Source organism: Pagrus major, chromosome 24 (assembly GCF_040436345.1).
Source record: "Pagrus major chromosome 24, Pma_NU_1.0".
Classification (NCBI taxonomy): Eukaryota; Metazoa; Chordata; class Actinopteri; order Spariformes; family Sparidae; genus Pagrus; species Pagrus major.
Window position 1 is genome coordinate 18547995 of NC_133238.1, and position 26321 is coordinate 18574315.

Genomic DNA, 26321 nt, shown 5'->3' on the forward strand with positions numbered 1-26321 from the left:
AGCTGATCACAGTAGCCTATAATTTGGCTGCAAAATCTTAATCAGCAAAGTAGGCTAATTAGTAAGTCAGCAAGCAAATAAATGTAGTAGAGTAGCCGACAAAGTAGCCGATGTCACTCTGAAATTTGTGTAAAGTGGCAGAAAATGGAGATAATCAAGTAAATTACACCTCAAACTCATACTGATTATCAAAATGACTGAGTAATCTAGCCCTGTTTCCTAAAAGACGTTTATATGCAACTGAGTTAATTGCTAAGACAGTGTTTTCAATCAAGTCCTCTGTATAATTAGGCTGTAATATAATGGGGAGGATGAATACATTTTATTGACATGATTGGATGATTATCTCTGAAAATGGTGTACTGTTAATAAAGTTACCCTGGTGACTCACAGCATTAGCAGGGATCTTATTTCATCGAGGGAAAAGAAGAAGGAGAGACGCGACCACACTGCTGCGCCGCTGCGCATATCCACACACACACACACACACTCACACACACACACACACTCACACTCACACACACACACCCCGACAGACACACAGCTGCTGCAACCCTGCGCTGACAGGACGTTGTAAACTGCCATCTAACAGTTGGATCCAGACTCTTGAACAGGCTGTATTCTCTGGATATCACTGCTGCTGCCGGGGACGTTTATTTGTTAAGGATGATTTGTGGTTATTTATTTCCAGGATGTCTCATCTAACAAAAGGATCTCCCCCCCCCTGTGACTGCATGCTGATCTGAGCCGGACCGAGTGAAGCAGCTGTCAGGTAGGTGCACTCTCAAATAACAACCCTAACTCACTTTTTATACTTCTTTTTGTTGCAAAGACGGAGTTTATCTTGAAACAAGTCAATACATCAGGCGTGAAAGCCGAGAATCTTCATGCATGTAGCCCATTAAATAAAGGGAAAAAACAAAATTGGCAAATGGAGATTGGTTTGCTATAGTTATTTTAAGAGTAGTTTGGCAACAACCAATTAATTAATTCATTTTTCAATAATATCCTTAAAGCATTAGTAAAGCATTCTTCATTATGATCAAGCTGATGATCATCAACTAGATTGATTAGTTTGGTTTTCCAAGAGCCTAATGTGACATCTTCATGTTCAACCTACAGTCTAAAATATAACAATATTCAATTATTCAAAAGACTAAGAAAACAAGGAAATATTCATATTTCAATCCAGACTGGAGGCTGGAAACAGTTAAATGCTGGCATTTTTGGGGCGATTAAGCTGCTGGTTATTTTCTAGATGATTAGTTAATTAATTGTCTGGGCTATGGACCAAATTGTGGTTTTCCAAGAGCCTAATGTGACATTTTTATGTCCGACTAACAGTCCAGAACACAACAACATCATGAGGTTTAAAAAACAAGCAAATATTCATATTTAGAGGCACAAAGGAGACTTGAAACAGTTAAATTCAGGCATTTTTGCTTAAAAATTAACTTTAACGACCAATTCATAATCAAAATTGTTGCGTTTCAGTCTTCTGGTGACGGACTAATTGATGAATTGACTGACTGTTTCAGCTCCAGGTGGTTTTATCTCCCTAATTGTCAAATTAAGTAGATTTACTAACGCAACATCCCATTTTCTTCAATAAAATCTCCTCCTCTCTGATATATTGTGATTGGCTATCCGACTTTCTTTAATATTTCTACTCTGATGTAGTGAGACATTTAGCTTATCAATATTTATTCCAGGACACCTGGAGGAATCAAAAACATGACATTCAACATCTGATCAAAAAGCTGTTTGCTGCTTATCAGCTTTTCTTTGTGTCGTTATCATCCAGCCGAACGCATTGTGTTCTGACGTCGTTTTAATTTACGTCCTGACCTTCACTGCTCTCACATGCACGACTGTAAATCTTATAGAGTACAGACAGGTTTTTTTTTATTTAATCACAAATCACTGTTTCAAAGTTCATCTGCTGCATGTTGATGAGCTCACACCTTGTTTAATGGCTTGTCGTTCTCTCACAGGGACGCACTTTGAGTGAAGGGACCCGTACTGTAGAAACATGCTATTATTATGATAATCTTGAACTTTACGAGCTACCTCTCAAAGGAGGAAGGCATCTGAAAAGAGACAAAAGTGTAGGAATTTCACTGAATATGTGCTGTGAGATGATGTTAACACAAAATTAACAATGGCAAGAGTTCTGCCGATTCACACCATCAGAAGTTTTAACAGTGGTTTTGAAAAGCAAAGCACCAACCTAAGACTCTCAAACAAAGGAAGTCCAACATGTGAACTCTCTGCAAGGACTTGACATTTTCTTTATCTCACCTCCATCTTCTTATCACTGTCTCTTTTCTCAATTGCAGGTTTCTTTCGTGAGCACATGCCCTCCCACCCTGGACACACAGATATGATTCAGCCTGTCAAAAATATGCCTTCCTCTTTCTCGGCTGCACTGCACTTTGACATCTCATTTAGCTAGTATGCAAACCTTTGGACATTTGCTCCTTTTGTGTTGGATCGGGACTCGGTTTTCCCTAACTGTCAAGGTAAATGATAAACGATAATGTCCGAGTGAATGTTGGAAAGTGCCCATGTTCAGACAGACTTTAGCTCTGGGTGAAGGAAAGCAGCCCCTTCGTTCATGTGAATGAGGCCAGCTCGGCGATGAAGCGGTGATGCCAACGTAGAGGGGTCATCTGCCAAGAAAGTTGAACTGGGCTCAACTTTTGCTGGAACATAATACAACGTCATCCAGCAGGGCACTGCGTCAGCAAAAGAAATGCATTCAAGCGGACAGTCCTGTGATAACTTCCCAGGGTTGTAAAACCTTGTCCCTGAGGATCATAAACCACTGTGCAGTGTTTCGGCCTCTGACCTCACTCAAACTGGACGTGCTGGATTGTATTTAATGTCTTACAGGTACGTAAAGCAAAAGACCCCCACCAACGCAACGCAACGCAGGGCTGATTTCAGTCTGAGCACTCGCTAATGGGGGCCTCTCAAAGGTCATCCATAAAACCTCCTTCCTGTCTTCCTCTGTCATTCGTGGGAACATTCTGGCTTCTGTCGGTGATTATGACTGCGTATGCTTGCCCTAAGATCTGTCACTGCTCGGACAGGAACGGTGTGGTGGTGCAGTGTACCTCGCGCAACTTGGAGAGCATCCCCGTGAACTTGCCGAAAGACACTGTCGTTCTCTTGCTGTCATCTAACCGGATCAGACACATCCCAAAGGAGGCCTTCACGGACCTCCACCGCCTCAGAGAACTGGACTTATCTCACAATGCCATCGAGAGCGTGGAGGTCGGTGCCTTTCAAGGAATTTCCGAGAGCCTGCGGACAATGGATCTTTCAAACAACCACCTCAGCAGCCTCCCGAAGGACACCTTCGCCAAACTCCACGCCCGTGTCCGCCTCTCCCACAACCCCTGGCACTGCGAGTGCTCTTTGCAGGAGGTGCTGAGGGAGCTGAGGCTCGACCCCGAGACGGTGAACGAGGTGAGCTGCTACACATCGGTGCAGGAGGAGTACGTGGGACAACCGGTCATCCAGGTCCTGGACTCAGGAATCAACTTTTGCAATTTCCACCACAAGACGACAGATGTGGCCATGTTTGTAGCCATGTTCTGCTGGTTCTCCATGGTGACTGCGTACATCATTTACTACATCAAACACAACCAGGAGGATGCCAGGAGGCACATGGAGTACCTCAAGTCCCTGCCCAGCTCTTCACACATTAGCAAGGACTACGACACGGCCAGCAGCGTGTTCTAGTTGCAGCTGTACCAATAAATTTAAATGAAAGTGTACCAATCAATATGTTTACAGCATATAAAGAACATTGACAGCTTTGCAGCGAGCGATAAAACTCTATGATAGACACTGCAGAAGGCACAAAGACAGAAGGAAGAGGCTTAAAAATCACCATCAAGTGCGGGGCAAAAAGTAGCACCAGACTCTTTAAAGCTACAAAATCAAACTAACAATAACCTCGAATGTGAGACCAGAGGGTTTAAAACAGTCTTGATTTCCCTCCTTCCATGATAACAAAAGGTGGCAGATCATTATTTCTCACTATGTGTAATGCATAAAAGAACCTCCGAGGGGAAACTTCACCAAAACTCCAAACACTTTTGCATTTTATGATGTGTTTGAAGAGTTCACGGTGAATTCATCCACCCAGTGAGGCGAACTGGAGAGCCACTTTAGTGTCAGTCAGAGTTCGGGGAAAACTAGCTACCTGAAAAATAATCCCAGCAGTTTTAGAGAGGGATAACTTGTAGAAAAATATCACTTTTAAGGATGTTTATGTGAGAACGTAAAGTTTTATGATGTATTTCAAAAAAGTAAAGCCTCACTGGGGACTTGTGGAGGGTAGCAGAGACAGAGGTAAAAGCTAAAGTAATATTTAGATGTATCATCTGTTAAATTCTCTTGTGTATGCTTCTTAATGTGAAGAGTTTGTATGTTTAATAATCCACAAAGGATCTAAGCCAGTAGTGCAGACTTGTTGGCATTGAACTCCTCTGGCACACCTTATATTTAAGGTGTAACAGCCACCAGGAAAAACATTTCACGCTTGAACAATTGTCACCTCACGTATTGTTTTGCCTCAGAAGGTAATAAGTGTCACTTTTGAGAGTGCAAATAATCAATTCCTGTCACTGAACGCTTCGATTAGATGACCCTGTCTCAGCTCAGAGGTTTATATAAATTGCACTCGCGTAATCTTCCTCTCTAGATAGTAGAAAGTAGTTTTGTGAAATTCCGACATGCAGCTTTCGGATGAGGCATTGTAAAGGAGAACGGATCACAAACATTCACACATTCATAAAGTATTGTTGCAATTATGCAGTCAATTGTCAATATGTGCACTCACTGGAGCTGAACTTCTTCTTCTACTTGGTCGGTTCATGTGAAAACAAACTGCAGCGTTTTAGTCAACTCCCAGTACAAAAGCCTCTCACTTCCTGTGCCGAACACCTGAAATGAATTTGGGCGAATGGAGCCACTTCCATCCAAACAAAGGGCAAATTTCTACCAAATTTCAAACAGCAGGTGGCGCTTTTTTTCCCCAGTCTGCTGCCATTGAGCAATGGCAGAAAAAGGAGGTGAAATGAGATGATGTATTTGATAGAGTTTGAGTCAAATGGTGAAAAGAAAGGTGTAGAAAATGTGATTTAAATGTTTGTTTCATGTATTAACTTGAGGAAGGTTACAGTCTCTTCATCACTCAGATCTGATGTTTTCCTCTCTGTGTGCCATGATTTATTAAGCCTGTAGGGAGGCTGGGCTCAGTCATAGAGGCAGGGTTTATATATCTCATCTGGCCTGGGAACACCTTGGGATCCCCCCCGAGGAGCTGGAAAAAGGTTGCTGGGGAGAAGGACATCTGAAAAACCCTACTGAGCCTGATGCCACAGCGACCCAGCGTCCATTACAACAAGCATTACAACAAACGTCACTAATCTTTGTTGTAATGCCGACAATAATTAACACGTGATTAACGTTTTGAGAAGGTCGCAGTTTGGTTAGTGTTCGGCATCGCTGCTACTCAGTGAAGGTTAAACAACAAAACTACTTTGTCAGGTTTGTGAAAAGGTCATGGTTTTGGTAATAACTCCTTGAGCCATGCATCAACCCTTTACCTTTTTGGACTTTGTGGATCTATAACAATGTCACACTACTTCCTCGTTTGCTCCAGACTGACAAAAGTCATAACTCAACGGGCAGATTGTGGCCATTTGCTAAAATGACAGAAGCTATTGTTTTTCTTTTTGGGCAGTCTCCTCGGTAAGTGGTTTTGTCAGTGACAGCCCCTGTTATTGATTTAATTTTAATAAAATGGTCGTATTTTAATTAAAATCTTGACTGCTGCACCTTTATGTTTGTTCAAGTCAGTTTTCTAGTTGTGCTGAGCTCCTGTCCTCTTGTGTCTGTCTCACTACTTCTTATCGTAAGACGGTATTTTATTTACTTCTTTCTCTCTTGTTTGAACAATCAAATAAAACTTAACATTTATCAGAGCCCTGCTATTTCTTCCCCTTCAGGAAATAATGAATCTGTGTATGTTTGTTGGAGAAAGCGATTGAATCCTGCGTCAAACTCTGTGTTTTTTAAGGACACTGTCATAGTCAATAAATATGCCACGGCTTTACACAACTTTTCAACCACTCACACCATCCTTTATCAAGCCACTCCTCACAATGAGATCCTGTTATTTATCTCTCCAGATTACACTGACAAATACCCACAGCTCCAAATATGGAGCCCATATATCTTCTGCTGCATAGATCTGTGCGAGGCAGAGTATTAATACGTGTCTTGCAACCCAGAAATAGTTTCGTGCCACCAACAGTTCAAATCTATAAATCTAATGAGCCTTTGTGGAGGCGTTTCAGTGTCTGATCTATTTGGTTCTCACTACAGTATCCATCTATATCAGGGATGTCCAAACACTTTTCAAAGGGGGACTGTACACAATAAGTCACAATTGAATCTGCTACACTAACATTTATATTATCAGTGAAAGAACAATTTGTTCAAGTGGCAGAGCAGCCAGTTCATCTTAACGGTGACTCTGACAGTGAACTGTTACTGATGAAAAATTAGATGTTAGGAATTAAAGCAAATCAAAACAACTCTACATAAAAATAAATTCAAATTGAATTACTTTTATAATGGATGTTTGTGGAATAGCAAACAGTAAACTTGCTCAGGCTCTTACTAGATTATTATTAATTGGCCGAATGTAACTAAGTAAAGTTACTTAAGTACAAATTTGAGATGCTTGTGGGGGAAATACTTGTAGTTTTTACTTGATATTATGTTTTGTTATGAATTAAATTACCTAACAAGTACACAATTATCAATCAATTAGCTGATTGACCAAAATTATGATTACAGATACAAATAAAATGAAAGCAGAGTTCATTATTTCAAATCGGGTTGATTGGAGTGACCTTATATAATCTTATTCACGTCATTCATAGCTCATCATAACAGAAAATCAAAGAGTTTAAACATCAGAAACTTTTTTTTACGAATGCCAAACAAAGAAGCAGGTAACTGATACTACTGAGAGATCCAGGATTGAAGGTCTGGTTTAAGGGCAGTGGTTGCATTGGCAGTGTTTCCATTATCCTGATCTGTTGATATCCGACATATTGAAATCCCTCAGGTCATATTATCCCTCCGGGCCCAATTTTAATGACATTAAAGATGAGAGTAAGCAATTCTGGGGAAAGATATTTAATTTTTGTTGAGTCTCATTGGTTGGAACAGAAACACTGAGCCTGGACCTGAAGCAGTTCTTGCTAAAGTTCAAAACAGAAAATGTCTACTCGCACAAATATGTGGAGCTGAACAAGCTCAGCATTTTCTTTGCAATTTCTAAATAGTTCGCAAGCTTTCTATAAGGACACAACATTATGGCCTGTCTTCAAGCTTCTATCCTTCTGCCAGAATTTAGCACTTAACATATTTTGCTGTCTAATGCTGACCTTGTAATCTGACCCAACTCTCCTGTCAGACGGTCACAACATTAATTACAGTCCACATTACTTTGTCTTACAAGTCCCAAGGGCTGCGCCGTACATCCTAATGAATTGAATATTATTAATTAGCCGCATAGAGGTGAGGTCAGTGTGTCTCTCTCTAAGTTTAGGTTCAGAGAAACGAGTGGCACTTCGTTAGCATTACATAAGCACCAGGAGAAGTGCTTTCTTCTACACTTGGGCAGTGCTTCAGACCATCTACCTCTCAAATTTCTAAGTAATTTCTGACACAGTGAGTCTTTGATTTCAGACAGTTACAAAAAGGTAAGCCTCTAGACAGTTTCTAGTCACTGGCAGCTGATTTTGTCTGTCTTTTAAGGGTTAGATCAGAGTTTTGAAGTGGGGTTGTATGAGGGTACTGTATAGTCACGTAAACATTGATACACAATTTAGACTTATTCCGCCTCAAACCTACACTGCAAATACACCGGCTTCCTTGTGAAGTGCGATTGCTTCAAGTTCCCAACATTTAAGTCATCACTGCCCCTGATGTTGGTCTTGGACTAATACTTCAAAATCATAGCTCTAGTAATGTGGTGTAGAAGCCGTAGAGGGAACATTCTCATATTGTAAATGACTTGCTCCACAAATTGACCACAAATTAGATTTCACCAGGCTGTTGAATAATTGGGTGCCCATATTGCTGGTCAAGCAAAACTCTTAATGTATATTAAAGATTAAAGACTGTGTAAGTGTACGTTGCCACTGTGATGTCACCCACTGGGTTAAGGACTACCGTTTTGAAGCCTCGACTTTGGCATTTCATCTATTTCACTCTAAATTAGACCTTAAAGTACAAACTGAGCATCATGCTGTGTTGGAAAAACTGGAAACTTAACGATTGAGACCATAAACTCATTAGTCAACTGTTTTAATGAGGTAACAAATAAAATGAGAAGTAGGATCATTTTCTCATAGACTTTTGTACAATCTGACTTCTTTCTGCAACCAGTGGAGTCAACCCCTAATGGAAGTATTTACTTGAATCCAGTGTAGTGTCATTGATTTATGATTCATATTTGTCAGCTTCAAACTAAGAGGAGAACAGGATTCCTTTATGGAGATTTACTACAATGTTTGCAGATTGCCTGGAGGCCATCCACTGTCATCATCCATAAACAGTGACCTTCAGGGAAATAGAAAACGTCAAGAAGCAAATGTGTATGCATAGTAGTTTTGGTTTCTATCCTGTCACAGACAGGTTTAGGCCTATTTTTAAGGTAAAGTTATTCTTGAGTGTGATGAATTAAATTGAAAACGTATCATTTCTGTTGCAGGGACGTATGTTAAGTAATGTTGAGCCGACAGAGGTTCTATTTGGCTCCTCGACAGATGTGCTAAAACTCTTTATGAATCACCAAAACATGTCTTGTGTCTGTGGTTTTGGCTTGTTAATCTTGGAGACAGAAAAAGTGGTAGGGAAGCATGAATCCTGTCATGGTTAGAGCAACATTAAGAATGTTTATAGTGTATTCTACTTTACCTTGGAAGTTAAAGTTAAAGGACATATTTTTAGGAGGTATGTTTGGAGACCATTTCGATCATTCGAGTTGTAAGCTGCAAAGTGGTCACACAAAAAACAATAGAATACAATTGGAAGATTTATCATGAACAACTCTCAAAACTTCGGGTGGTCACATGAAACACAAAGTCCAAAATGGAGCCATCATCTTTGCTTCTGTCGCGGACAAATTTTCAAAAATGTTGTCCAAGTGAGCTCAAAGCATGGCCGGTTAGCTCAGTTGGTTAGAGCGTGGTGCTAATAACGCCAAGGTCATGGGTTTGACCCCCATACTGGCCAGTACTATCAATTTAGCTGACTTACAGGTCAACACTGTGGAGACACCTCTGCTGCTGAGGAAGCTAGGAGGTGCTCAACAACTTCCCCTACACTGATGCCAGATCAATGTTGACTCGGCATCCAAACGGTACCCCAGGTTCATGGTTGATGATGAGTTCTTGACAAGAATTATGTGACAACCAGTAAGATGATGGGCGAAAAAAAGAAGGAGAATACCAGACAACAGGTGACCACGTGGCCTAATGGACAAGGCGTCTGACTTCGGATCAGAAGATTGAGGGTTCGAGTCCCTTCGTGGTTTGAATCTCCATTCCAACTTCATGCAACAAGGCAGATGGTGCCCAATTCAACCAAGGCTGCTTGCTGAAGATCACCTTGAAAAGTGACAGTAGAGAACATTTTGTTTTGCACACAAAGGAGCTATGGAGACCTTCAAAAATGAGATCCACTTCCTCTCACATGCAAAGCATGAGGTCTACCATTTAAGCTAATTGCCCTCAACAGAAACTAACCTACAAGGCGGTCACACCAAACACAAAGTCCAAAATGGAGCCCTCATCTTTGCTTCTGTCGTGGACTAATTTTCAAAAAAAGTTGTCCAAGTGAGCTCAAAGCGTGGCCGGTTAGCTCAGCTGGTTAGAGCGTGGTGCTAATAACGCCAAGGTCATGGGTTCGACCCCCATACTGGCCAGTACTATCAATTTAGCTGACTTACAGGTCAACACTGTGGCGACACCTCTGCTGCTGAGGAAGCTAGGAGGTGCTCAACAACTTCCCCTACACTCATGCCAGATCAATGTTGACTCGGCATCCAAACGGACCCCTGGTTGATGATGATTTCTTGACAAGAATTATGTGACAACCAGTAAGATGCTGGGCGAAAAAAAGAAGGAGAATACCAGACAACAGGTGACCACGTGGCCTAATGGACAAGGTGTCTGACTTCGGATCAGAAGATTGAGGGTTCGAGTCCCTTCGTGGTTTGAATCTCCATTCCGACTTCATGCAACAAGGCAGATGGTGCCCAATTCAACCAAGGCCGTTTGCTGAAGGTCACCTTGAAAAGTGAGAACATTTTGTTTTGCACACAAAGGAGCAATGGAGACCTTCAAAATAAGCTCCACTTCCTCTCACATGCAAAGCATGAGGTCTGCTTTTTAAGCTAATTGCCCTCCACAGAAGCTAACCTACAAGGCGGTCACACCAAACACAAAGTCGAAAATGGAGCCCTCATCTTTGCTTCTGTCGTGGACTAATTTTCAAAAAAAGTTGTCCAAGTGAGCTCAAAGCGTGGCCGGTTAGCTCAGCTGGTTAGAGCGTGGTGCTAATAACGCCAAGGTCATGGGTTCGACCCCCATACTGGCCACTAGTTTCAATTTAGCTGACTTACAGGTCAACACTGTGGAGACACCTCTGCTGCTGAGGAAGCTAGGAGGTGCTCAACAACTTCCCCTACACTGATGCCAGATCAATGTTGTCTCGGCATCCAAACGGACCCCTGGTTGATGATGATTTCATGACAAGAATTATGTGACAACCAGTAAGATGCTGGGCGAAAAAAAGAAGGAGAATACCAGACAACAGGTGACCACGTGGCCTAATGGACAAGGCGTCTGACTTCGGATCAGAAGATTGAGGGTTCGAGTCCCTTCGTGGTTTGAATTTCCATTCCGACTTCATGCAACAAGGCAGATGGTGCCCAATTCAACCAAGGCTGCTTGCTGAAGATCACCTTGAAAAGTGACAGTAGAGAACATTTTGTTTTGCACACAAAGGAGCTATGGAGACCTTCAAAAATGAGCTCCACTTCCTCTCACATGCAAAGCATGAGGTCTACCATTTAAGCTAATTGCCCTCAACAGAAACTAACCTGCAAGGCGGTCACACCAAACACAAAGTCCAAAATGGAGCCCTCATCTTTGCTTCTGTCGCGGACGAATTTTCAAAAAAAAGTTGTCCAAGTGAGCTCAAAGCGTGGCCGGTTAGCTCAGCTGGTTAGAGCGTGGTGCTAATAACGCCAAGGTCATGGGTTCGACCCCCATACTGGCCAGTACTATCAATTTAGCTGACTTACAGGTCAACACTGTGGAGACACCTCTGCTGCTGAGGAAGCTAGGAGGTGCTCAACAACTTCCCCTACACTGATGCCAGATCAATGTTGACTCGGCATCCAAACGGACCCCTGGTTGATGATGATTTCTTGACAAGAATTATGTGACAACCAGTAAGATGCTGGGCGAAAAAAAGAAGGATACCAGACAACAGGTGACCACGTGGCCTAATGGACAAGGCGTCTGACTTCGGATCAGAAGATTGAGGGTTCGAGTCCCTTCGTGGTTGGAATCTCCATTCCGACTTCATGCAACAAGGCAGACGGTGCCCAATTCAACCAAGGCCGCTTGCTAAAGTGACAGTAGAGAACATTTTGTTTTGCACACAAAGGAGCTATGGAGACCTTCAAAATAAGCTCCACTTCCTCTCACATGCAAAGCATGAGGTCTGCTTTTTAAGCTAATTGCCCTCCACAGAAGCTAACCTACAAGGCGGTCACACCAAACACAAAGTCCAAAATGGAGCCCTCATCTTTGCTTCTGTCGTGGACTAATTTTCAAAAAAAGTTGTCCAAGTGAGCTCAAAGCGTGGCCGGTTAGCTCAGCTGGTTAGAGCGTGGTGCTAATAACGCCAAGGTCATGGGTTCGACCCCCATACTGGCCAGTACTATCAATTTAGCTGACTTACAGGTCAACACTGTGGCGACACCTCTGCTGCTGAGGAAGCTAGGAGGTGCTCAACAACTTCCCCTACACTCATGCCAGATCAATGTTGACTCGGCATCCAAACGGACCCCTGGTTGATGATGATTTCTTGACAAGAATTATGTGACAACCAGTAAGATGCTGGGCGAAAAAAAGAAGGAGAATACCAGACAACAGGTGACCACGTGGCCTAATGGACAAGGTGTCTGACTTCGGATCAGAAGATTGAGGGTTCGAGTCCCTTCGTGGTTTGAATCTCCATTCCGACTTCATGCAACAAGGCAGATGGTGCCCAATTCAACCAAGGCCGTTTGCTGAAGGTCACCTTGAAAAGTGAGAACATTTTGTTTTGCACACAAAGGAGCAATGGAGACCTTCAAAATAAGCTCCACTTCCTCTCACATGCAAAGCATGAGGTCTGCTTTTTAAGCTAATTGCCCTCCACAGAAGCTAACCTACAAGGCGGTCACACCAAACACAAAGTCGAAAATGGAGCCCTCATCTTTGCTTCTGTCGTGGACTAATTTTCAAAAAAAGTTGTCCAAGTGAGCTCAAAGCGTGGCCGGTTAGCTCAGCTGGTTAGAGCGTGGTGCTAATAACGCCAAGGTCATGGGTTCGACCCCCATACTGGCCACTAGTTTCAATTTAGCTGACTTACAGGTCAACACTGTGGAGACACCTCTGCTGCTGAGGAAGCTAGGAGGTGCTCAACAACTTCCCCTACACTGATGCCAGATCAATGTTGTCTCGGCATCCAAACGGACCCCTGGTTGATGATGATTTCATGACAAGAATTATGTGACAACCAGTAAGATGCTGGGCGAAAAAAAGAAGGAGAATACCAGACAACAGGTGACCACGTGGCCTAATGGACAAGGCGTCTGACTTCGGATCAGAAGATTGAGGGTTCGAGTCCCTTCGTGGTTTGAATTTCCATTCCGACTTCATGCAACAAGGCAGATGGTGCCCAATTCAACCAAGGCTGCTTGCTGAAGATCACCTTGAAAAGTGACAGTAGAGAACATTTTGTTTTGCACACAAAGGAGCTATGGAGACCTTCAAAAATGAGCTCCACTTCCTCTCACATGCAAAGCATGAGGTCTACCATTTAAGCTAATTGCCCTCAACAGAAACTAACCTGCAAGGCGGTCACACCAAACACAAAGTCCAAAATGGAGCCCTCATCTTTGCTTCTGTCGCGGACGAATTTTCAAAAAAAAGTTGTCCAAGTGAGCTCAAAGCGTGGCCGGTTAGCTCAGCTGGTTAGAGCGTGGTGCTAATAACGCCAAGGTCATGGGTTCGACCCCCATACTGGCCAGTACTATCAATTTAGCTGACTTACAGGTCAACACTGTGGAGACACCTCTGCTGCTGAGGAAGCTAGGAGGTGCTCAACAACTTCCCCTACACTGATGCCAGATCAATGTTGACTCGGCATCCAAACGGACCCCTGGTTGATGATGATTTCTTGACAAGAATTATGTGACAACCAGTAAGATGCTGGGCGAAAAAAAGAAGGATACCAGACAACAGGTGACCACGTGGCCTAATGGACAAGGCGTCTGACTTCGGATCAGAAGATTGAGGGTTCGAGTCCCTTCGTGGTTGGAATCTCCATTCCGACTTCATGCAACAAGGCAGACGGTGCCCAATTCAACCAAGGCCGCTTGCTAAAGTGACAGTAGAGAACATTTTGTTTTGCACACAAAGGAGCTATGGAGACCTTCAAAATAAGCTCCACTTCCTCTCACATGCAAAGCATGAGGTCTGCTTTTTAAGCTAATTGCCCTCCACAGAAGCTAACCTACAAGGCGGTCACACCAAACACAAAGTCCAAAATGGAGCCCTCATCTTTGCTTCTGTCGTGGACTAATTTTCAAAAAAAGTTGTCCAAGTGAGCTCAAAGCGTGGCCGGTTAGCTCAGCTGGTTAGAGCGTGGTGCTAATAACGCCAAGGTCATGGGTTCGACCCCCATACTGGCCACTAGTTTCAATTTAGCTGACTTACAGGTCAACACTGTGGAGACACCTCTGCTGCTGAGGAAGCTAGGAGGTGCTCAACAACCTCCCCTACACTGATGCCAGATCAATGTTGACTCGGCATCCAAACGGACCCCTGGTTGATGATGATTTCTTGACAAGAATTATGTGACAACCAGTAAGATGCTGGGCGAAAAAAAGAAGGATACCAGACAACAAGTGACCACGTGGCCTAATGGACAAGGCGTCTGACTTCGGATCAGAAGATTGAGGGTTCGAGTCCCTTCGTGGTTTGAATCTCCATTCCGACTTCATGCAACAAGGCAGATGGTGCCCAATTCAACCAAGGCAGCTTGCTGAAGATCACCTTGAAAAGTGACAGTAGAGAACATTTTGTTTTGCACACAAAGGAGCTATGGAGACCTTCAAAAATGAGCTCCACTTCCTCTCACATGCAAAGCATGAGGTCTACCATTTAAGCTAATTGCCCTCAACAGAAACTAACCTGCAAGGCGGTCACACCAAACACAAAGTCCAAAATGGAGCCCTCATCTTTGCTTCTGTCGCGGACGAATTTTCAAAAAAAAGTTGTCCAAGTGAGCTCAAAGCGTGGCCGGTTAGCTCAGCTGGTTAGAGCGTGGTGCTAATAACGCCAAGGTCATGGGTTCGACCCCCATACTGGCCAGTACTATCAATTTAGCTGACTTACAGGTCAACACTGTGGAGACACCTCTGCTGCTGAGGAAGCTAGGAGGTGCTCAACAACTTCCCCTACACTGATGCCAGATCAATGTTGACTCGGCATCCAAACGGACCCCTGGTTGATGATGATTTCTTGACAAGAATTATGTGACAACCAGTAAGATGCTGGGTGAAAAAAAGAAGGATACCAGACAACAGGTGACCACGTGGCCTAATGGACAAGGCGTCTGACTTCGGATCAGAAGATTGAGGGTTCCAGTCCCTTCGTGGTTGGAATCTCCATTCCGACTTCATGCAACAAGGCAGACGGTGCCCAATTCAACCAAGGCCGCTTGCTAAAGTGACAGTAGAGAACATTTTGTTTTGCACACAAAGGAGCTATGGAGACCTTCAAAATAAGCTCCACTTCCTCTCACATGCAAAGCATGAGGTCTGCTTTTTAAGCTAATTGCCCTCCACAGAAGCTAACCTACAAGGCGGTCACACCAAACACAAAGTCCAAAATGGAGCCCTCATCTTTGCTTCTGTCGCGGACGAATTTTCAAAAAAAAGTTGTCCAAGTGAGCTCAAAGCGTGGCCGGTTAGCTCAGCTGGTTAGAGCGTGGTGCTAATAACGCCAAGGTCATGGGTTCGACCCCCATACTGGCCAGTACTATCAATTTAGCTGACTTACAGGTCAACACTGTGGCGACACCTCTGCTGCTGAGGAAGCTAGGAGGTGCTCAACAACTTCCCCTACACTGATGCCAGATCAATGTTGACTCGGCATCCAAACGGACCCCTGGTTGATGATGATTTCATGACAAGAATTATGTGACAACCAGTAAGATGCTGGGCGAAAAAAAGAAGGAGAATACCAGACAACAGGTGACCACGTGGCCTAATGGACAAGGCGTCTGACTTCGGATCAGAAGATTGAGGGTTCGAGTCCCTTCGTGGTTTGAATTTCCATTCCGACTTCATGCAACAAGGCAGATGGTGCCCAATTCAACCAAGGCTGCTTGCTGAAGATCACCTTGAAAAGTGACAGTAGAGAACATTTTGTTTTGCACACAAAGGAGCTATGGAGACCTTCAAAAATGAGCTCCACTTCCTCTCACATGCAAAGCATGAGGTCTACCATTTAAGCTAATTGCCCTCAACAGAAACTAACCTGCAAGGCGGTCACACCAAACACAAAGTCCAAAATGGAGCCCTCATCTTTGCTTCTGTCGCGGACGAATTTTCAAAAAAAAGTTGTCCAAGTGAGCTCAAAGCGTGGCCGGTTAGCTCAGCTGGTTAGAGCGTGGTGCTAATAACGCCAAGGTCATGGGTTAGACCCCCATACTGGCCAGTACTATCAATTTAGCTGACTTACAGGTCAACACTGTGGCGACACCTCTGCTGCTGAGGAAGCTAGGAGGTGCTCAACAACCTCCCCTACACTGATGCCAGATCAATGTTGACTCGGCATCCAAACGGACCCCTGGTTGATGATGATTTCTTGACAAGAATTATGTGACAACCAGTAAGATGCTGGGCGAAAAAAAGAAGGATACCAGACAACAGGTGACCACGTGGCCTAATGGACAAGGCGTCTGACTTCGGATCAGAAGATTGAGGGTTCGAGTCCCTTCGTGGTTTGAATCTCCATTCCGACTTCATGCAACAAGGCAGATGGTGCCCAATTCAACCAAGGCAGCTTGCTGAAGATCACCTTGAAAAGTGACAGTAGAGAACATTTTGTTTTGCACACAAAGGAGCTATGGAGACCTTCAAAAATGAGCTCCACTTCCTCTCACATGCAAAGCATGAGGTCTACCATTTAAGCTAATTGCCCTCAACAGAAACTAACCTGCAAGGCGGTCACACCAAACACAAAGTCCAAAATGGAGCCCTCATCTTTGCCTCTGTCGCGGACGAATTTTCAAAAAAAGTTGTCCAAGTGAGCTCAAAGCGTGGCCGGTTAGCTCATTTGGTTAGAGCGTGGTGCTAATAACGCCAAGGTCATGGGTTCGACCCCCATACTGGCCAGTAGTTTCAATTTAGCTGACTTACGGTGTCAACGCTGTGGAGACACCTCTGCTGCTGAGGAAGCTAGGAGGTGCTCAACAACTTCCCCTACACTGATGCCAGATCAATGTTGACTCGGCATCCAAACGGACCCCTGGTTGATGATGATTTCTTGACAAGAATTATGTGACAACCAGTAAGATGCTGGGCGAAAAAAAGAAGGATACCAGACAACAGGTGACCACATGGCCTAATGGACAAGGCGTCTGACTTCGGATCAGAAGATTGAGGGTTCGAGTCCCTTCGTGGTTGGAATCTCCATTCCGACTTCATGCAACAAGGCAGACGGTGCCCAATTCAACCAAGGCCGCTTGCTAAAGTGACAGTAGAGAACATTTTGTTTTGCACACAAAGGAGCTATGGAGACCTTCAAAATAAGCTCCACTTCCTCTCACATGCAAAGCATGAGGTCTGCTTTTTAAGCTAATTGCCCTCCACAGAAGCTAACCTACAAGGCGGTCACACCAAACACAAAGTCGAAAATGGAGCCCTCATCTTTGCTTCTGTCGTGGACTAATTTTCAAAAAAAGTTGTCCAAGTGAGCTCAAAGCGTGGCCGGTTAGCTCAGCTGGTTAGAGCGTGGTGCTAATAACGCCAAGGTCATGGGTTCGACCCCCATACTGGCCACTAGTTTCAATTTAGCTGACTTACAGGTCAACACTGTGGAGACACCTCTGCTGCTGAGGAAGCTAGGAGGTGCTCAACAACTTCCCCTACACTGATGCCAGATCAATGTTGTCTCGGCATCCAAACGGACCCCTGGTTGATGATGATTTCATGACAAGAATTATGTGACAACCAGTAAGATGCTGGGCGAAAAAGAGAAGGAGAATACCAGACAACAGGTGACCACGTGGCCTAATGGACAAGGCGTCTGACTTCGGATCAGAAGATTGAGGGTTCGAGTCCCTTCGTGGTTTGAATTTCCATTCCGACTTCATGCAACAAGGCAGATGGTGCCCAATTCAACCAAGGCTGCTTGCTGAAGATCACCTTGAAAAGTGACAGTAGAGAACATTTTGTTTTGCACACAAAGGAGCTATGGAGACCTTCAAAAATGAGCTCCACTTCCTCTCACATGCAAAGCATGAGGTCTACCATTTAAGCTAATTGCCCTCAACAGAAACTAACCTGCAAGGCGGTCACACCAAACACAAAGTCCAAAATGGAGCCCTCATCTTTGCCTCTGTCGCGGACGAATTTTCAAAAAAAGTTGTCCAAGTGAGCTCAAAGCGTGGCCGGTTAGCTCAGTTGGTTAGAGCGTGGTGCTAATAACGCCAAGGTCATGGGTTCGACCCCCATACTGGCCAGTAGTTTCAATTTAGCTGACTTACGGTGTCAACGCTGTGGAGACACCTCTGCTGCTGAGGAAGCTAGGAGGTGCTCAACAACTTCCCCTACACTGATGCCAGATCAATGTTGACTCGGCATCCAAACGGGACCCCACGTTCATGGTTGATGATGACTTCTTGACAAGAATTATGTGACAACCATTAAGATGCTGGGCGAAAAAAAGAAGGAGAATACCAGGCAAGCGGTGACCACGTGGCCTAATGGACAAGGCGTCTGACTTCGGATCAGAAGATTGAGGGTTCGAGTCCCTTCGTGGTTGGAACCTCCATTCCGACTTCATGCAACAAGGCAGACGGTGCCCAATTCAACCAAGGCCGCTTGCTAAAGTGACAGTAGAGAACATTTTGTTTTGCACACAAAGGAGCTATGGAGACCTTCAAAATAAGCTCCACTTCCTCTCACATGCAAAGCATGAGGTCTGCTTTTTAAGCTAATTGCCCTCCACAGAAGCTAACCTACAAGGCGGTCACACCAAACACAAAGTCGAAAATGGAGCCCTCATCTTTGCTTGTGTCGTGGACTAATTTTCAAAAAAAGTTGTCCAAGTGAGCTCAAAGCGTGGCCGGTTAGCTCAGCTGGTTAGAGCGTGGTGCTAATAACGCCAAGGTCATGGGTTCGACCCCCATACTGGCCACTAGTTTCAATTTAGCTGACTTACAGGTCAACACTGTGGAGACACCTCTGCTGCTGAGGAAGCTAGGAGGTGCTCAACAACTTCCCCTACACTGATGCCAGATCAATGTTGTCTCGGCATCCAAACGGACCCCTGGTTGATGATGATTTCATGACAAGAATTATGTGACAACCAGTAAGATGCTGGGCGAAAAAAAGAAGGAGAATACCAGACAACAGGTGACCACGTGGCCTAATGGACAAGGCGTCTGACTTCGGATCAGAAGATTGAGGGTTCGAGTCCCTTCGTGGTTTGAATTTCCATTCCGACTTCATGCAACAAGGCAGATGGTGCCCAATTCAACCAAGGCTGCTTGCTGAAGATCACCTTGAAAAGTGACAGTAGAGAACATTTTGTTTTGCACACAAAGGAGCTATGGAGACCTTCAAAAATGAGCTCCACTTCCTCTCACATGCAAAGCATGAGGTCTACCATTTAAGCTAATTGCCCTCAACAGAAACTAACCTGCAAGGCGGTCACACCAAACACAAAGTCCAAAATGGAGCCCTCATCTTTGCTTCTGTCGCGGACGAATTTTCAAAAAAAAGTTGTCCAAGAGAGCTCAAAGCGTGGCCGGTTAGCTCAGCTGGTTAGAGCGTGGTGCTAATAACGCCAAGGTCATGGGTTCGACCCCCATACTGGCCAGTACTATCAATTTAGCTGACTTACAGGTCAACACTGTGGCGACACCTCTGCTGCTGAGGAAGCTAGGAGGTGCTCAACAACCTCCCCTACACTGATGCCAGATCAATGTTGACTCGGCATCCAAACGGACCCCTGGTTGATGATGATTTCTTGACAAGAATTATGTGACAACCAGTAAGATGCTGGGTGAAAAAAAGAAGGATACCAGACAACAGGTGACCACGTGGCCTAATGGACAAGGCGTCTGACTTCGGATCAGAAGATTGAGGGTTCGAGTCCCTTCGTGGTTGGAATCTCCATTCCGACTTCATGCAACAAGGCAGACGGTGCCCAATTCAACCAAGGCCGCTTGCTAAAGTGACAGTAGAGAACATTTTGTTTTGCACACAAAGGAGCTATGGAGACCTTCAAAATGAGCTCCACTTCCTCTCACATGCAAAGCATGAGGTCTGCTTTTTAAGCTAATTGCCCTCCACAGAAACTAACCTGCAAGGCGGTCACACCAAACATAAAGTCCAAAATGGAGCCTCATCTTTGCTTCTGTCGTGGACTAATTTTCAAAAAATGTTGTCCAAGTGAGCTCAAAGCGTGGCCGGTTAGCTCAGCTGGTTAGAGCGTGGTGCTAATAACGCCAAGGTCATGGGTTCGACCCCCATACTGGCCACTAGTTTCAATTTAGCTGACTTACAGGTAAACACTGTGGAGACACCTCTGCTGCTGAGGAAGCTAGGAGGTGCTCAACAACCTCCCCTACACTGATGCCAGATCAATGTTGACTCGGCATCCAAACCGGACCCCAGGTTCATGGTGAATGATGAGCTCTTGACAAGAATTATGTGACAACCATTAAGATGCTGGGCGAAAAAAAGGAGAATACCAGGTGACCACGTGGCCTAATGGACAAGGCGTCTGACTTCGGATCAGAAGATTGAGGGTTCGAGTCCCTTCGTGGTTTGAATCTCCATTCCGACTTCATGCAACAAGGCAGATGGTGCCCAATTCAACCAAGGCCGTTTGCTGAAGATCACCTTGAAAAGTGACAATAGAGAACATTTTGTTTTGCACAAAAAGGAGCTATGGAGACCTTCAAAAATGAGATCCACTTCCTCTCACATGTAAAGCATGAGGTCTGCCATTTAAGCTAATTGCCCTCAACAGAAACTAACCTGCAAGGCGGTCACACCAAACACAAAGTCCAAAATGGAGCCCTCATCTTTGCCTCTGTCGCGGACGAATTTTCAAAAAATGTTGTCCAAGTGACCTTAAAGCGTGGCCGGTTAGCTCAGTTGGTTAGAGCGTGGTGCTAATAACGCCAAGGTCATGGGTTCGACCCCCATACTGGCCACTAGTTTCAATTTAGCTGACTTACGGTGTCAACGCTGTGGAGACACCTCTGCTGCTGAGGAAGCTAGGAGGTGCTCAACAACTTCCCCTACACTGATGCCAGATCAATGTTGACTCGGCATCCAAACGGGACCCCACGTTCATGGTTGATGATGACTTCTTGACAAGAATTATGTGACAACCATTAAGATGCTGGGCGAAAAAAAGAAGGAGAATACCAGGCAAGCGGTGACCACGTGGCCTAATGGACAAGGCGTCTGACTTCGGATCAGAAGATTGAGGGTTCGAGTCCCTTCGTGGTTTGAATCTCCATTCCGACTTCAAGCAACAAGGCAGATGGTGCCCAATTCAACCAAGGCCGTTTGCTGAAGATCACCTTGAAAAGTGACAGTAGAGAACATTTTGTTTTGCACACAAAGGAGCTATGGAGACCTTCAAAAATGAGCTCCACTTCCTCTCACATGCAAAGCATGAGGTCTACCATTTAAGCTAATTGCCCTCAACAGAAACTAACCTGCAAGGCGGTCACACCAAACACAAAGTCCAAAATGGAGCCCTCATCTTTGCTTCTGTCGCGTACGAATTTTCAAAAAAAGTTGTCCAAGTGAGCTCAAAGCATGGCCGGTTAGCTCAGCTGGTTAGAGCGTGGTGCTAATAACGCCAAGGTCATGGGTTCGACCCCCATACTGGCCACTAGTTTCAATTTAGCTGACTTACGGTGTCAACGCTGTGGAGACACCTCTGCTGCTGAGGAAGCTAGGAGGTGCTCAACAACTTCCCCTACACTGATGCCAGATCAATGTTGACTCGGCATCCAAACGGGACCCCAGGTTCATGGTTGGATCAGAAGATTGAGGGTTGAAAGCCCCTAGTGGTTGCAATTGGGCCACCTTAAAAAGCAGCAGTTGAGTAATACTTAAGCAGCTGTCACATCATTTAAAGTTAATTCAGCAGCATACATGCACATGATCAGTGCACTTATTACATAAAACATATGTTTTCAACACAGGAACATCTGTTCAGTTGTGAATGGACGGATGTTAACGTGGAGAAGCCTGAAAGATTATATCTTATTTGGGACAATGAACATCAAAATTGAAGCTTTCTGTAAATGACATCAAAGCCAGGGTAATGCCGAACCTAAGATTTTACTACTATATAAGTGAAAGCAGAAACTAAATCTGTGTTTAAATTCCTGTTCATTTGAGAATCTGCTCTCAGTTCCAGTCCTGCTCTCAATTCATAATAAACAAATATGTCTCTGTCACACTGACTTCTTACAATGCTTACCCACTTGCACACATACACACACACTTCACCTTTATCGGTCAGAGCTGATGCGTGACGCTGCACCTTCACGGATCACTGTTCAGGTTCAAACACCTGCAGAAGAGACAGCAAATGAGAAGGATATTTATACTGAGGTGCCCTTGAGTCTTGACCTGTCTGTCACTCACATTCTTTCTTTCAGTACAATTTCATTAAGGGATAACTTACATGTATCACTTTCTAAATGAGGAAGGACAATATTTAAGTGCAATATAGGTACAATCGTGATGCTGTTTTTATCAGTAAAATGCTGAATATATACAGTACGTATAGCTGGGGATATTACTCTAACTGAGGCGATGGCATGCTGACTGCACACCTAAATCTGTATCCTCTAGGAATTTAATTTCATCTTCTCCTCTCAGCAGGTGGAATACATTTCAAGTAAATTAATGTAATTGAGCTGGGGTATATGTATCATTTTGTTTTTTCAGCACGTACACTATGAAAGAGGCACTTCACCTGCTACACATGTGGCGATCACCCTAAATATGTTGTAATGAATACAAATATGACTTACCTCCACACACCCACCAGTACAGTCAATCAGTTTCTGGGAAGTCCGACTGTTACGTTCCTTCATGATGTCGCCTGAATCTGTATGACGTCAGACGTTGGCAAGGGAGAAATTATGCCTCTATTTCGTCTGCCTACCAAGGCACTGTGCACCATTTTAAGCATCACATTTACGCTTACTCAATTCATACTCAAACAGATAACCAACAACTTACTTCATTCCTATATATGACCAATACCAGTTTTAATTAGCTGTTAGCGAGGGCATTGATGACTGAACAGGAGTTTTAAAACCGACCTAAACCCCTTTGTCAGATGTCTTTTTCAGCTCAAAGCTGGCAGTCCAGTCATCACTTGGTGGTTAAGGTGACTCTGTGGGACCAGTTTATTAAAGTACTTAGGCTAATGTGGTGTTTATCCTGGTGAAGTCTTCAATGCTAGCAGACAGTGTTTCTGCAGCAGCTCTGCTCTGGCACACCTGATCCAATTAAGATCTCATGAAAATGTGTCTCCCTTAATTGGATTAAACGGCTAACGACCACTTTCATATTCAGCACAGGCTCGTCCACATGACTACATGTTGTCCGTTGAGGTAACGAGATACATTTTTCAGATTTGTTCACATAAATTGCAGTGACAACAACAACTTTTCCCCGTCAAACACGCGTACACAGATGTGGCACGGCTTTCTGAGGACATCCATTTTCAAAATTGTCTCTGAGGAAGAGCAACAATGGGTTGAACAGATGACACCTGAGCGGAAGAACAATAAAAACCCTGCAATGAATACAAACTCCTGTTTTGAGGATATTCATGGAGCGCGTGATGTCTCATGATGACCGTCTGTTCTCCGAAAGTGCAAATGGAGTGCATGCCAATGAGTCAGGCCTCAGACTCGGGATGCACCATCAAAAGACGAGTGAATGAGCGTTGTTCATTCTCTGAGCACGTTCGGCCTGTTTTAATGTGCGAGTGAGGCAATTAAGAACTGAAAAAAGGAAAGACGAGCAGTGACGGCACATTGCGACAGAATAAGTTGAGAGATTCCCGGCGAGCGGTCGTTCAATTTGTGATGCAGTCCTGAGAGGAAGCTGCAGTGTTTGAGTTTAGAGAGGAGGAGGGAATCGTTCACTATCATTGTGTTGCACAGGGGTTGGTGGATGAACACGCTGACAGAGGTTCAGCGTGAATCCTCAAAGATATGAAGCACTTGTAGTGTGTGTGTGTGTGTGTGATGAGTCAGTCAGATAAAAAGAAATGAAAGAGTTCAGCTCTGACATGACTTTTTATTCAGGATGCAGCCTCAGAGATGCAGTTTTTTAAATTCATGTGTGTTTGACTAGAGAGAGGACGCAATGATAAGATACTCTATGGCCAAAAGTATGTGGACATTTCTCTCCATGAGGCTTTCATCAGTAAATAATATCACCCCAGTAGCCTAATGGATAAGACACTGGCCTCCTAAGCCAGGGATTGTGGGTTCGCGATGGCAATGCATGTATCTGCAGACGGCAGCTATGTCGTCACGCTGTGGTTGCTTCTGGCACAAAACTCACTGAGGGTTAAGAAAACATCATGTTTCAGCTTTTGAAAACACGGCTTGAGATCCTGAGGTTTACTCAACCAGTAACATTACGTTTTGAAATCCTCTTTTGGGAGCTGCCGAGGAACGTGTGAGTCTCTGTTGCACTGTTTATTTTAGCATGAGTGATTTTGTTCGTCTCTTGCTGGTTTAATTTGTTTCGATCCCTGCAGAGTGAAAGTAAACAGTGTTTCATGAGAAAAAGGCAGAAACAATAAACAGAAACATAGCTCATTTTTCTCTCTTATCCATGTAATCATTTCCGACCCTTGCGATGTATCTTGGGAGCCTACGTGTGGTACGAACCACTCAGTTGGGAACCACTGGCATACTTAATTACTGGGTTTAATTTGTGGTTGCATAAGCTATTAAATCTGCAAGAATCCAGGAAACATCACACCTGGAATCTGAGTAGTAGATAGTAAACTGTTCAAATACTCATTCTCCAGATAAGTTTAAGGCAAGTTTACAAACCTCCACATAAAGTTTCCTTTAGGTTTAAGTTTCTTTATCTGTTTAACTTTAATGCTTTGTGTTCTGAAGGATTGTTCCAATAAGATTCAGCACACAGACGGTCCAGACCTGAACCGGTTAGTTCCCTCAGCTACCTGACCAGCAGCTGGGGAGGTCATTTATCAGCAGCTGCACAACAAAGAGCTCGTTTATATCTGTGGAAGAAAAGTTAAAAACAACTATATCACAGCTAGGTGTACGTCCACACAGTGGGGTGTTTCATCCCTCAGGCCTGCTGTAAGTACACTTAATCTTTTCCTCCTCTGCTGCTCTTGGATCAGAGGATTGTCTTTGCTGCGTTGCCGAAAAATCTTCACTGTACTCGGAGGTTTCCAAACTCCCCGGCAGTGTGTCGTGTGTGTAAATGTTGAAAGCTGCATTACTGTGTCTTCTTTCTGAACTTATAAAGTCAGGGAAACATACGTCCATCCTCTGGGTCGTAGCATTACGACAAAAGAAAGCACATGTACAACAAAATATTCAGAAGGAAACGACTTTCAAATGACTTCTCACTTCATGAAGAAGAGCCTCAAAGATGTATCTGATTATGTGTCCTCAGTAAATGTCCTCTCACCTACAGCGCTGTAATTGGACGTCCTAACAGCTTAGATGGGGACTTGACATGATCCTCTTTGACTTGTCAACTTGTCACAGGATTTGCATTCTCACGCTGATGAAACCTTTTCAGGCTTTTCAAAGTCAAGCGCACGGACCACAGATTCCTGACAAATGTGTTTTTCCATCTCAGAAATATGCTCAAAACTGAAAAATAAATAAAATAAGTGAAGCTAACACCTTCTCATCGTCTGTCAGAGGGCATTTTTCGACCGTCTCTGCATCGCTCTGAGACCATCGGACTGTGTCTGCGAGTGTTTCCTCCGGCCTGAAGTCACGCTCAGCTGCAGGCCGAGAACGAGGCTTGAATGCATCAACTCGGCACGATTACAGATGCACAGCTGAGCAAGCAAAGGACTCCCCCGGGAGATGTGTGCCTGTACAACAGCGCTGTAAAACCCATTTTGACACCCTATTAAGCTTAAGTTTAAATGTGTTTGCACAGTGATGAAACACATTGACATACAATTTCAACACTGAAAGAGGAGATGTAATCAACAACATGTGAGAAAAATGTAAAGTCATTAGTTAAATCTGTCTCTCAGGAAGAACACAACCAAGGAAACACAAAGATTTGTGAGGCCATCCAATAAAGCATGAATGAGTGAGAATAATTTAAAAGAGACCTATCATGCTTTTTCGTTTTTTTCCTGTCCTCCAGTGTTTCATATTGTGAAAAAAGTCAGTCCGCACCAACAGAAGCTCATCTCTCCCACAGGAAACACTGCTCCTTAAACACCTCGTCAGAAGTCCCGCCTTTAATTTCCTGACTTTGTGACATCACACTACGTCACCACATCATATATTTGCATAATTTGTGTGTAACACAGCTACACTGTTGTTGTTCGTGGAGCTGACTCAGGCCTGTGTGAGCTGACCAATCAGAGCAGACTGGCTATTAATGAGGGCGGGCCTTAAAGAGACAGGAG

At 44.1% G+C, this 26321-nt stretch overlaps 2 protein-coding genes and 37 non-coding genes across 40 annotated transcripts in view; 38 read left to right on the plus strand and 1 right to left on the minus strand.

The window, feature by feature from the left end:
• Positions 1-4874, minus strand: part of LOC140992085 (fibronectin type III domain-containing protein 4-like) — a 79132-nt gene extending 74258 nt beyond the window's left edge. The window contains exon 1 of one of the 2 annotated variants that reach the window (XM_073462329.1): positions 4856-4874. The gene's annotated coding sequence lies outside the window, so the exon portion shown is untranslated. The remainder of the gene's footprint in view (positions 1-4855) is intronic. The other variant, XM_073462328.1, reaches the window with a different exon arrangement.
• On the plus strand, positions 2965-3750 carry LOC140992404 (leucine-rich repeat-containing protein 3-like). The gene has a single exon (XM_073462711.1). It carries the CDS (start codon positions 2965-2967, stop codon positions 3748-3750), a length of 786 nt encoding a protein of 261 aa, XP_073318812.1.
• A 4385-nt stretch (positions 4875-9259) lies between the features above and the next one.
• Positions 9260-9333, plus strand: trnai-aau (transfer RNA isoleucine (anticodon AAU)). The gene has a single exon. It is a non-coding gene; the product is annotated as a tRNA-Ile (tRNA).
• Positions 9334-9561: 228 nt separating this feature from the next.
• trnar-ucg (transfer RNA arginine (anticodon UCG)) lies at positions 9562-9634 on the plus strand. The gene has a single exon. It is a non-coding gene; the product is annotated as a tRNA-Arg (tRNA).
• A 316-nt stretch (positions 9635-9950) lies between these two features.
• On the plus strand, positions 9951-10024 carry trnai-aau (transfer RNA isoleucine (anticodon AAU)). Its single transcript has one exon. It is a non-coding gene; the product is annotated as a tRNA-Ile (tRNA).
• Positions 10025-10244: 220 nt separating this feature from the next.
• Positions 10245-10317, plus strand: trnar-ucg (transfer RNA arginine (anticodon UCG)). The gene has a single exon. It is a non-coding gene; the product is annotated as a tRNA-Arg (tRNA).
• A 308-nt stretch (positions 10318-10625) lies between these two features.
• Positions 10626-10699, plus strand: trnai-aau (transfer RNA isoleucine (anticodon AAU)). The gene has a single exon. It is a non-coding gene; the product is annotated as a tRNA-Ile (tRNA).
• Positions 10700-10919: 220 nt separating this feature from the next.
• Positions 10920-10992, plus strand: trnar-ucg (transfer RNA arginine (anticodon UCG)). The gene has a single exon. It is a non-coding gene; the product is annotated as a tRNA-Arg (tRNA).
• A 317-nt stretch (positions 10993-11309) lies between these two features.
• On the plus strand, positions 11310-11383 carry trnai-aau (transfer RNA isoleucine (anticodon AAU)). Its single transcript has one exon. It is a non-coding gene; the product is annotated as a tRNA-Ile (tRNA).
• Positions 11384-11600: 217 nt separating this feature from the next.
• Positions 11601-11673, plus strand: trnar-ucg (transfer RNA arginine (anticodon UCG)). Its single transcript has one exon. It is a non-coding gene; the product is annotated as a tRNA-Arg (tRNA).
• Positions 11674-11974: 301 nt separating this feature from the next.
• On the plus strand, positions 11975-12048 carry trnai-aau (transfer RNA isoleucine (anticodon AAU)). The gene has a single exon. It is a non-coding gene; the product is annotated as a tRNA-Ile (tRNA).
• A 220-nt stretch (positions 12049-12268) lies between these two features.
• On the plus strand, positions 12269-12341 carry trnar-ucg (transfer RNA arginine (anticodon UCG)). Its single transcript has one exon. It is a non-coding gene; the product is annotated as a tRNA-Arg (tRNA).
• A 308-nt stretch (positions 12342-12649) lies between these two features.
• Positions 12650-12723, plus strand: trnai-aau (transfer RNA isoleucine (anticodon AAU)). The gene has a single exon. It is a non-coding gene; the product is annotated as a tRNA-Ile (tRNA).
• Positions 12724-12943: 220 nt separating this feature from the next.
• trnar-ucg (transfer RNA arginine (anticodon UCG)) lies at positions 12944-13016 on the plus strand. Its single transcript has one exon. It is a non-coding gene; the product is annotated as a tRNA-Arg (tRNA).
• A 317-nt stretch (positions 13017-13333) lies between these two features.
• Positions 13334-13407, plus strand: trnai-aau (transfer RNA isoleucine (anticodon AAU)). Its single transcript has one exon. It is a non-coding gene; the product is annotated as a tRNA-Ile (tRNA).
• A 217-nt stretch (positions 13408-13624) lies between these two features.
• On the plus strand, positions 13625-13697 carry trnar-ucg (transfer RNA arginine (anticodon UCG)). The gene has a single exon. It is a non-coding gene; the product is annotated as a tRNA-Arg (tRNA).
• A 301-nt stretch (positions 13698-13998) lies between these two features.
• On the plus strand, positions 13999-14072 carry trnai-aau (transfer RNA isoleucine (anticodon AAU)). The gene has a single exon. It is a non-coding gene; the product is annotated as a tRNA-Ile (tRNA).
• Positions 14073-14289: 217 nt separating this feature from the next.
• trnar-ucg (transfer RNA arginine (anticodon UCG)) lies at positions 14290-14362 on the plus strand. Its single transcript has one exon. It is a non-coding gene; the product is annotated as a tRNA-Arg (tRNA).
• A 317-nt stretch (positions 14363-14679) lies between these two features.
• On the plus strand, positions 14680-14753 carry trnai-aau (transfer RNA isoleucine (anticodon AAU)). The gene has a single exon. It is a non-coding gene; the product is annotated as a tRNA-Ile (tRNA).
• Positions 14754-14970: 217 nt separating this feature from the next.
• trnar-ucg (transfer RNA arginine (anticodon UCG)) lies at positions 14971-15043 on the plus strand. Its single transcript has one exon. It is a non-coding gene; the product is annotated as a tRNA-Arg (tRNA).
• Positions 15044-15345: 302 nt separating this feature from the next.
• On the plus strand, positions 15346-15419 carry trnai-aau (transfer RNA isoleucine (anticodon AAU)). Its single transcript has one exon. It is a non-coding gene; the product is annotated as a tRNA-Ile (tRNA).
• A 220-nt stretch (positions 15420-15639) lies between these two features.
• On the plus strand, positions 15640-15712 carry trnar-ucg (transfer RNA arginine (anticodon UCG)). Its single transcript has one exon. It is a non-coding gene; the product is annotated as a tRNA-Arg (tRNA).
• A 317-nt stretch (positions 15713-16029) lies between these two features.
• On the plus strand, positions 16030-16103 carry trnai-aau (transfer RNA isoleucine (anticodon AAU)). Its single transcript has one exon. It is a non-coding gene; the product is annotated as a tRNA-Ile (tRNA).
• A 217-nt stretch (positions 16104-16320) lies between these two features.
• On the plus strand, positions 16321-16393 carry trnar-ucg (transfer RNA arginine (anticodon UCG)). The gene has a single exon. It is a non-coding gene; the product is annotated as a tRNA-Arg (tRNA).
• Positions 16394-16709: 316 nt separating this feature from the next.
• Positions 16710-16783, plus strand: trnai-aau (transfer RNA isoleucine (anticodon AAU)). The gene has a single exon. It is a non-coding gene; the product is annotated as a tRNA-Ile (tRNA).
• A 218-nt stretch (positions 16784-17001) lies between these two features.
• trnar-ucg (transfer RNA arginine (anticodon UCG)) lies at positions 17002-17074 on the plus strand. Its single transcript has one exon. It is a non-coding gene; the product is annotated as a tRNA-Arg (tRNA).
• Positions 17075-17375: 301 nt separating this feature from the next.
• On the plus strand, positions 17376-17449 carry trnai-aau (transfer RNA isoleucine (anticodon AAU)). Its single transcript has one exon. It is a non-coding gene; the product is annotated as a tRNA-Ile (tRNA).
• Positions 17450-17669: 220 nt separating this feature from the next.
• trnar-ucg (transfer RNA arginine (anticodon UCG)) lies at positions 17670-17742 on the plus strand. Its single transcript has one exon. It is a non-coding gene; the product is annotated as a tRNA-Arg (tRNA).
• A 316-nt stretch (positions 17743-18058) lies between these two features.
• On the plus strand, positions 18059-18132 carry trnai-aau (transfer RNA isoleucine (anticodon AAU)). The gene has a single exon. It is a non-coding gene; the product is annotated as a tRNA-Ile (tRNA).
• A 229-nt stretch (positions 18133-18361) lies between these two features.
• On the plus strand, positions 18362-18434 carry trnar-ucg (transfer RNA arginine (anticodon UCG)). The gene has a single exon. It is a non-coding gene; the product is annotated as a tRNA-Arg (tRNA).
• A 301-nt stretch (positions 18435-18735) lies between these two features.
• trnai-aau (transfer RNA isoleucine (anticodon AAU)) lies at positions 18736-18809 on the plus strand. Its single transcript has one exon. It is a non-coding gene; the product is annotated as a tRNA-Ile (tRNA).
• A 220-nt stretch (positions 18810-19029) lies between these two features.
• trnar-ucg (transfer RNA arginine (anticodon UCG)) lies at positions 19030-19102 on the plus strand. The gene has a single exon. It is a non-coding gene; the product is annotated as a tRNA-Arg (tRNA).
• A 317-nt stretch (positions 19103-19419) lies between these two features.
• On the plus strand, positions 19420-19493 carry trnai-aau (transfer RNA isoleucine (anticodon AAU)). Its single transcript has one exon. It is a non-coding gene; the product is annotated as a tRNA-Ile (tRNA).
• A 217-nt stretch (positions 19494-19710) lies between these two features.
• Positions 19711-19783, plus strand: trnar-ucg (transfer RNA arginine (anticodon UCG)). Its single transcript has one exon. It is a non-coding gene; the product is annotated as a tRNA-Arg (tRNA).
• A 300-nt stretch (positions 19784-20083) lies between these two features.
• trnai-aau (transfer RNA isoleucine (anticodon AAU)) lies at positions 20084-20157 on the plus strand. The gene has a single exon. It is a non-coding gene; the product is annotated as a tRNA-Ile (tRNA).
• Positions 20158-20375: 218 nt separating this feature from the next.
• Positions 20376-20448, plus strand: trnar-ucg (transfer RNA arginine (anticodon UCG)). Its single transcript has one exon. It is a non-coding gene; the product is annotated as a tRNA-Arg (tRNA).
• Positions 20449-20764: 316 nt separating this feature from the next.
• On the plus strand, positions 20765-20838 carry trnai-aau (transfer RNA isoleucine (anticodon AAU)). The gene has a single exon. It is a non-coding gene; the product is annotated as a tRNA-Ile (tRNA).
• Positions 20839-21067: 229 nt separating this feature from the next.
• On the plus strand, positions 21068-21140 carry trnar-ucg (transfer RNA arginine (anticodon UCG)). Its single transcript has one exon. It is a non-coding gene; the product is annotated as a tRNA-Arg (tRNA).
• Positions 21141-21456: 316 nt separating this feature from the next.
• trnai-aau (transfer RNA isoleucine (anticodon AAU)) lies at positions 21457-21530 on the plus strand. The gene has a single exon. It is a non-coding gene; the product is annotated as a tRNA-Ile (tRNA).
• Positions 21531-26321: the final 4791 nt, after the last annotated feature.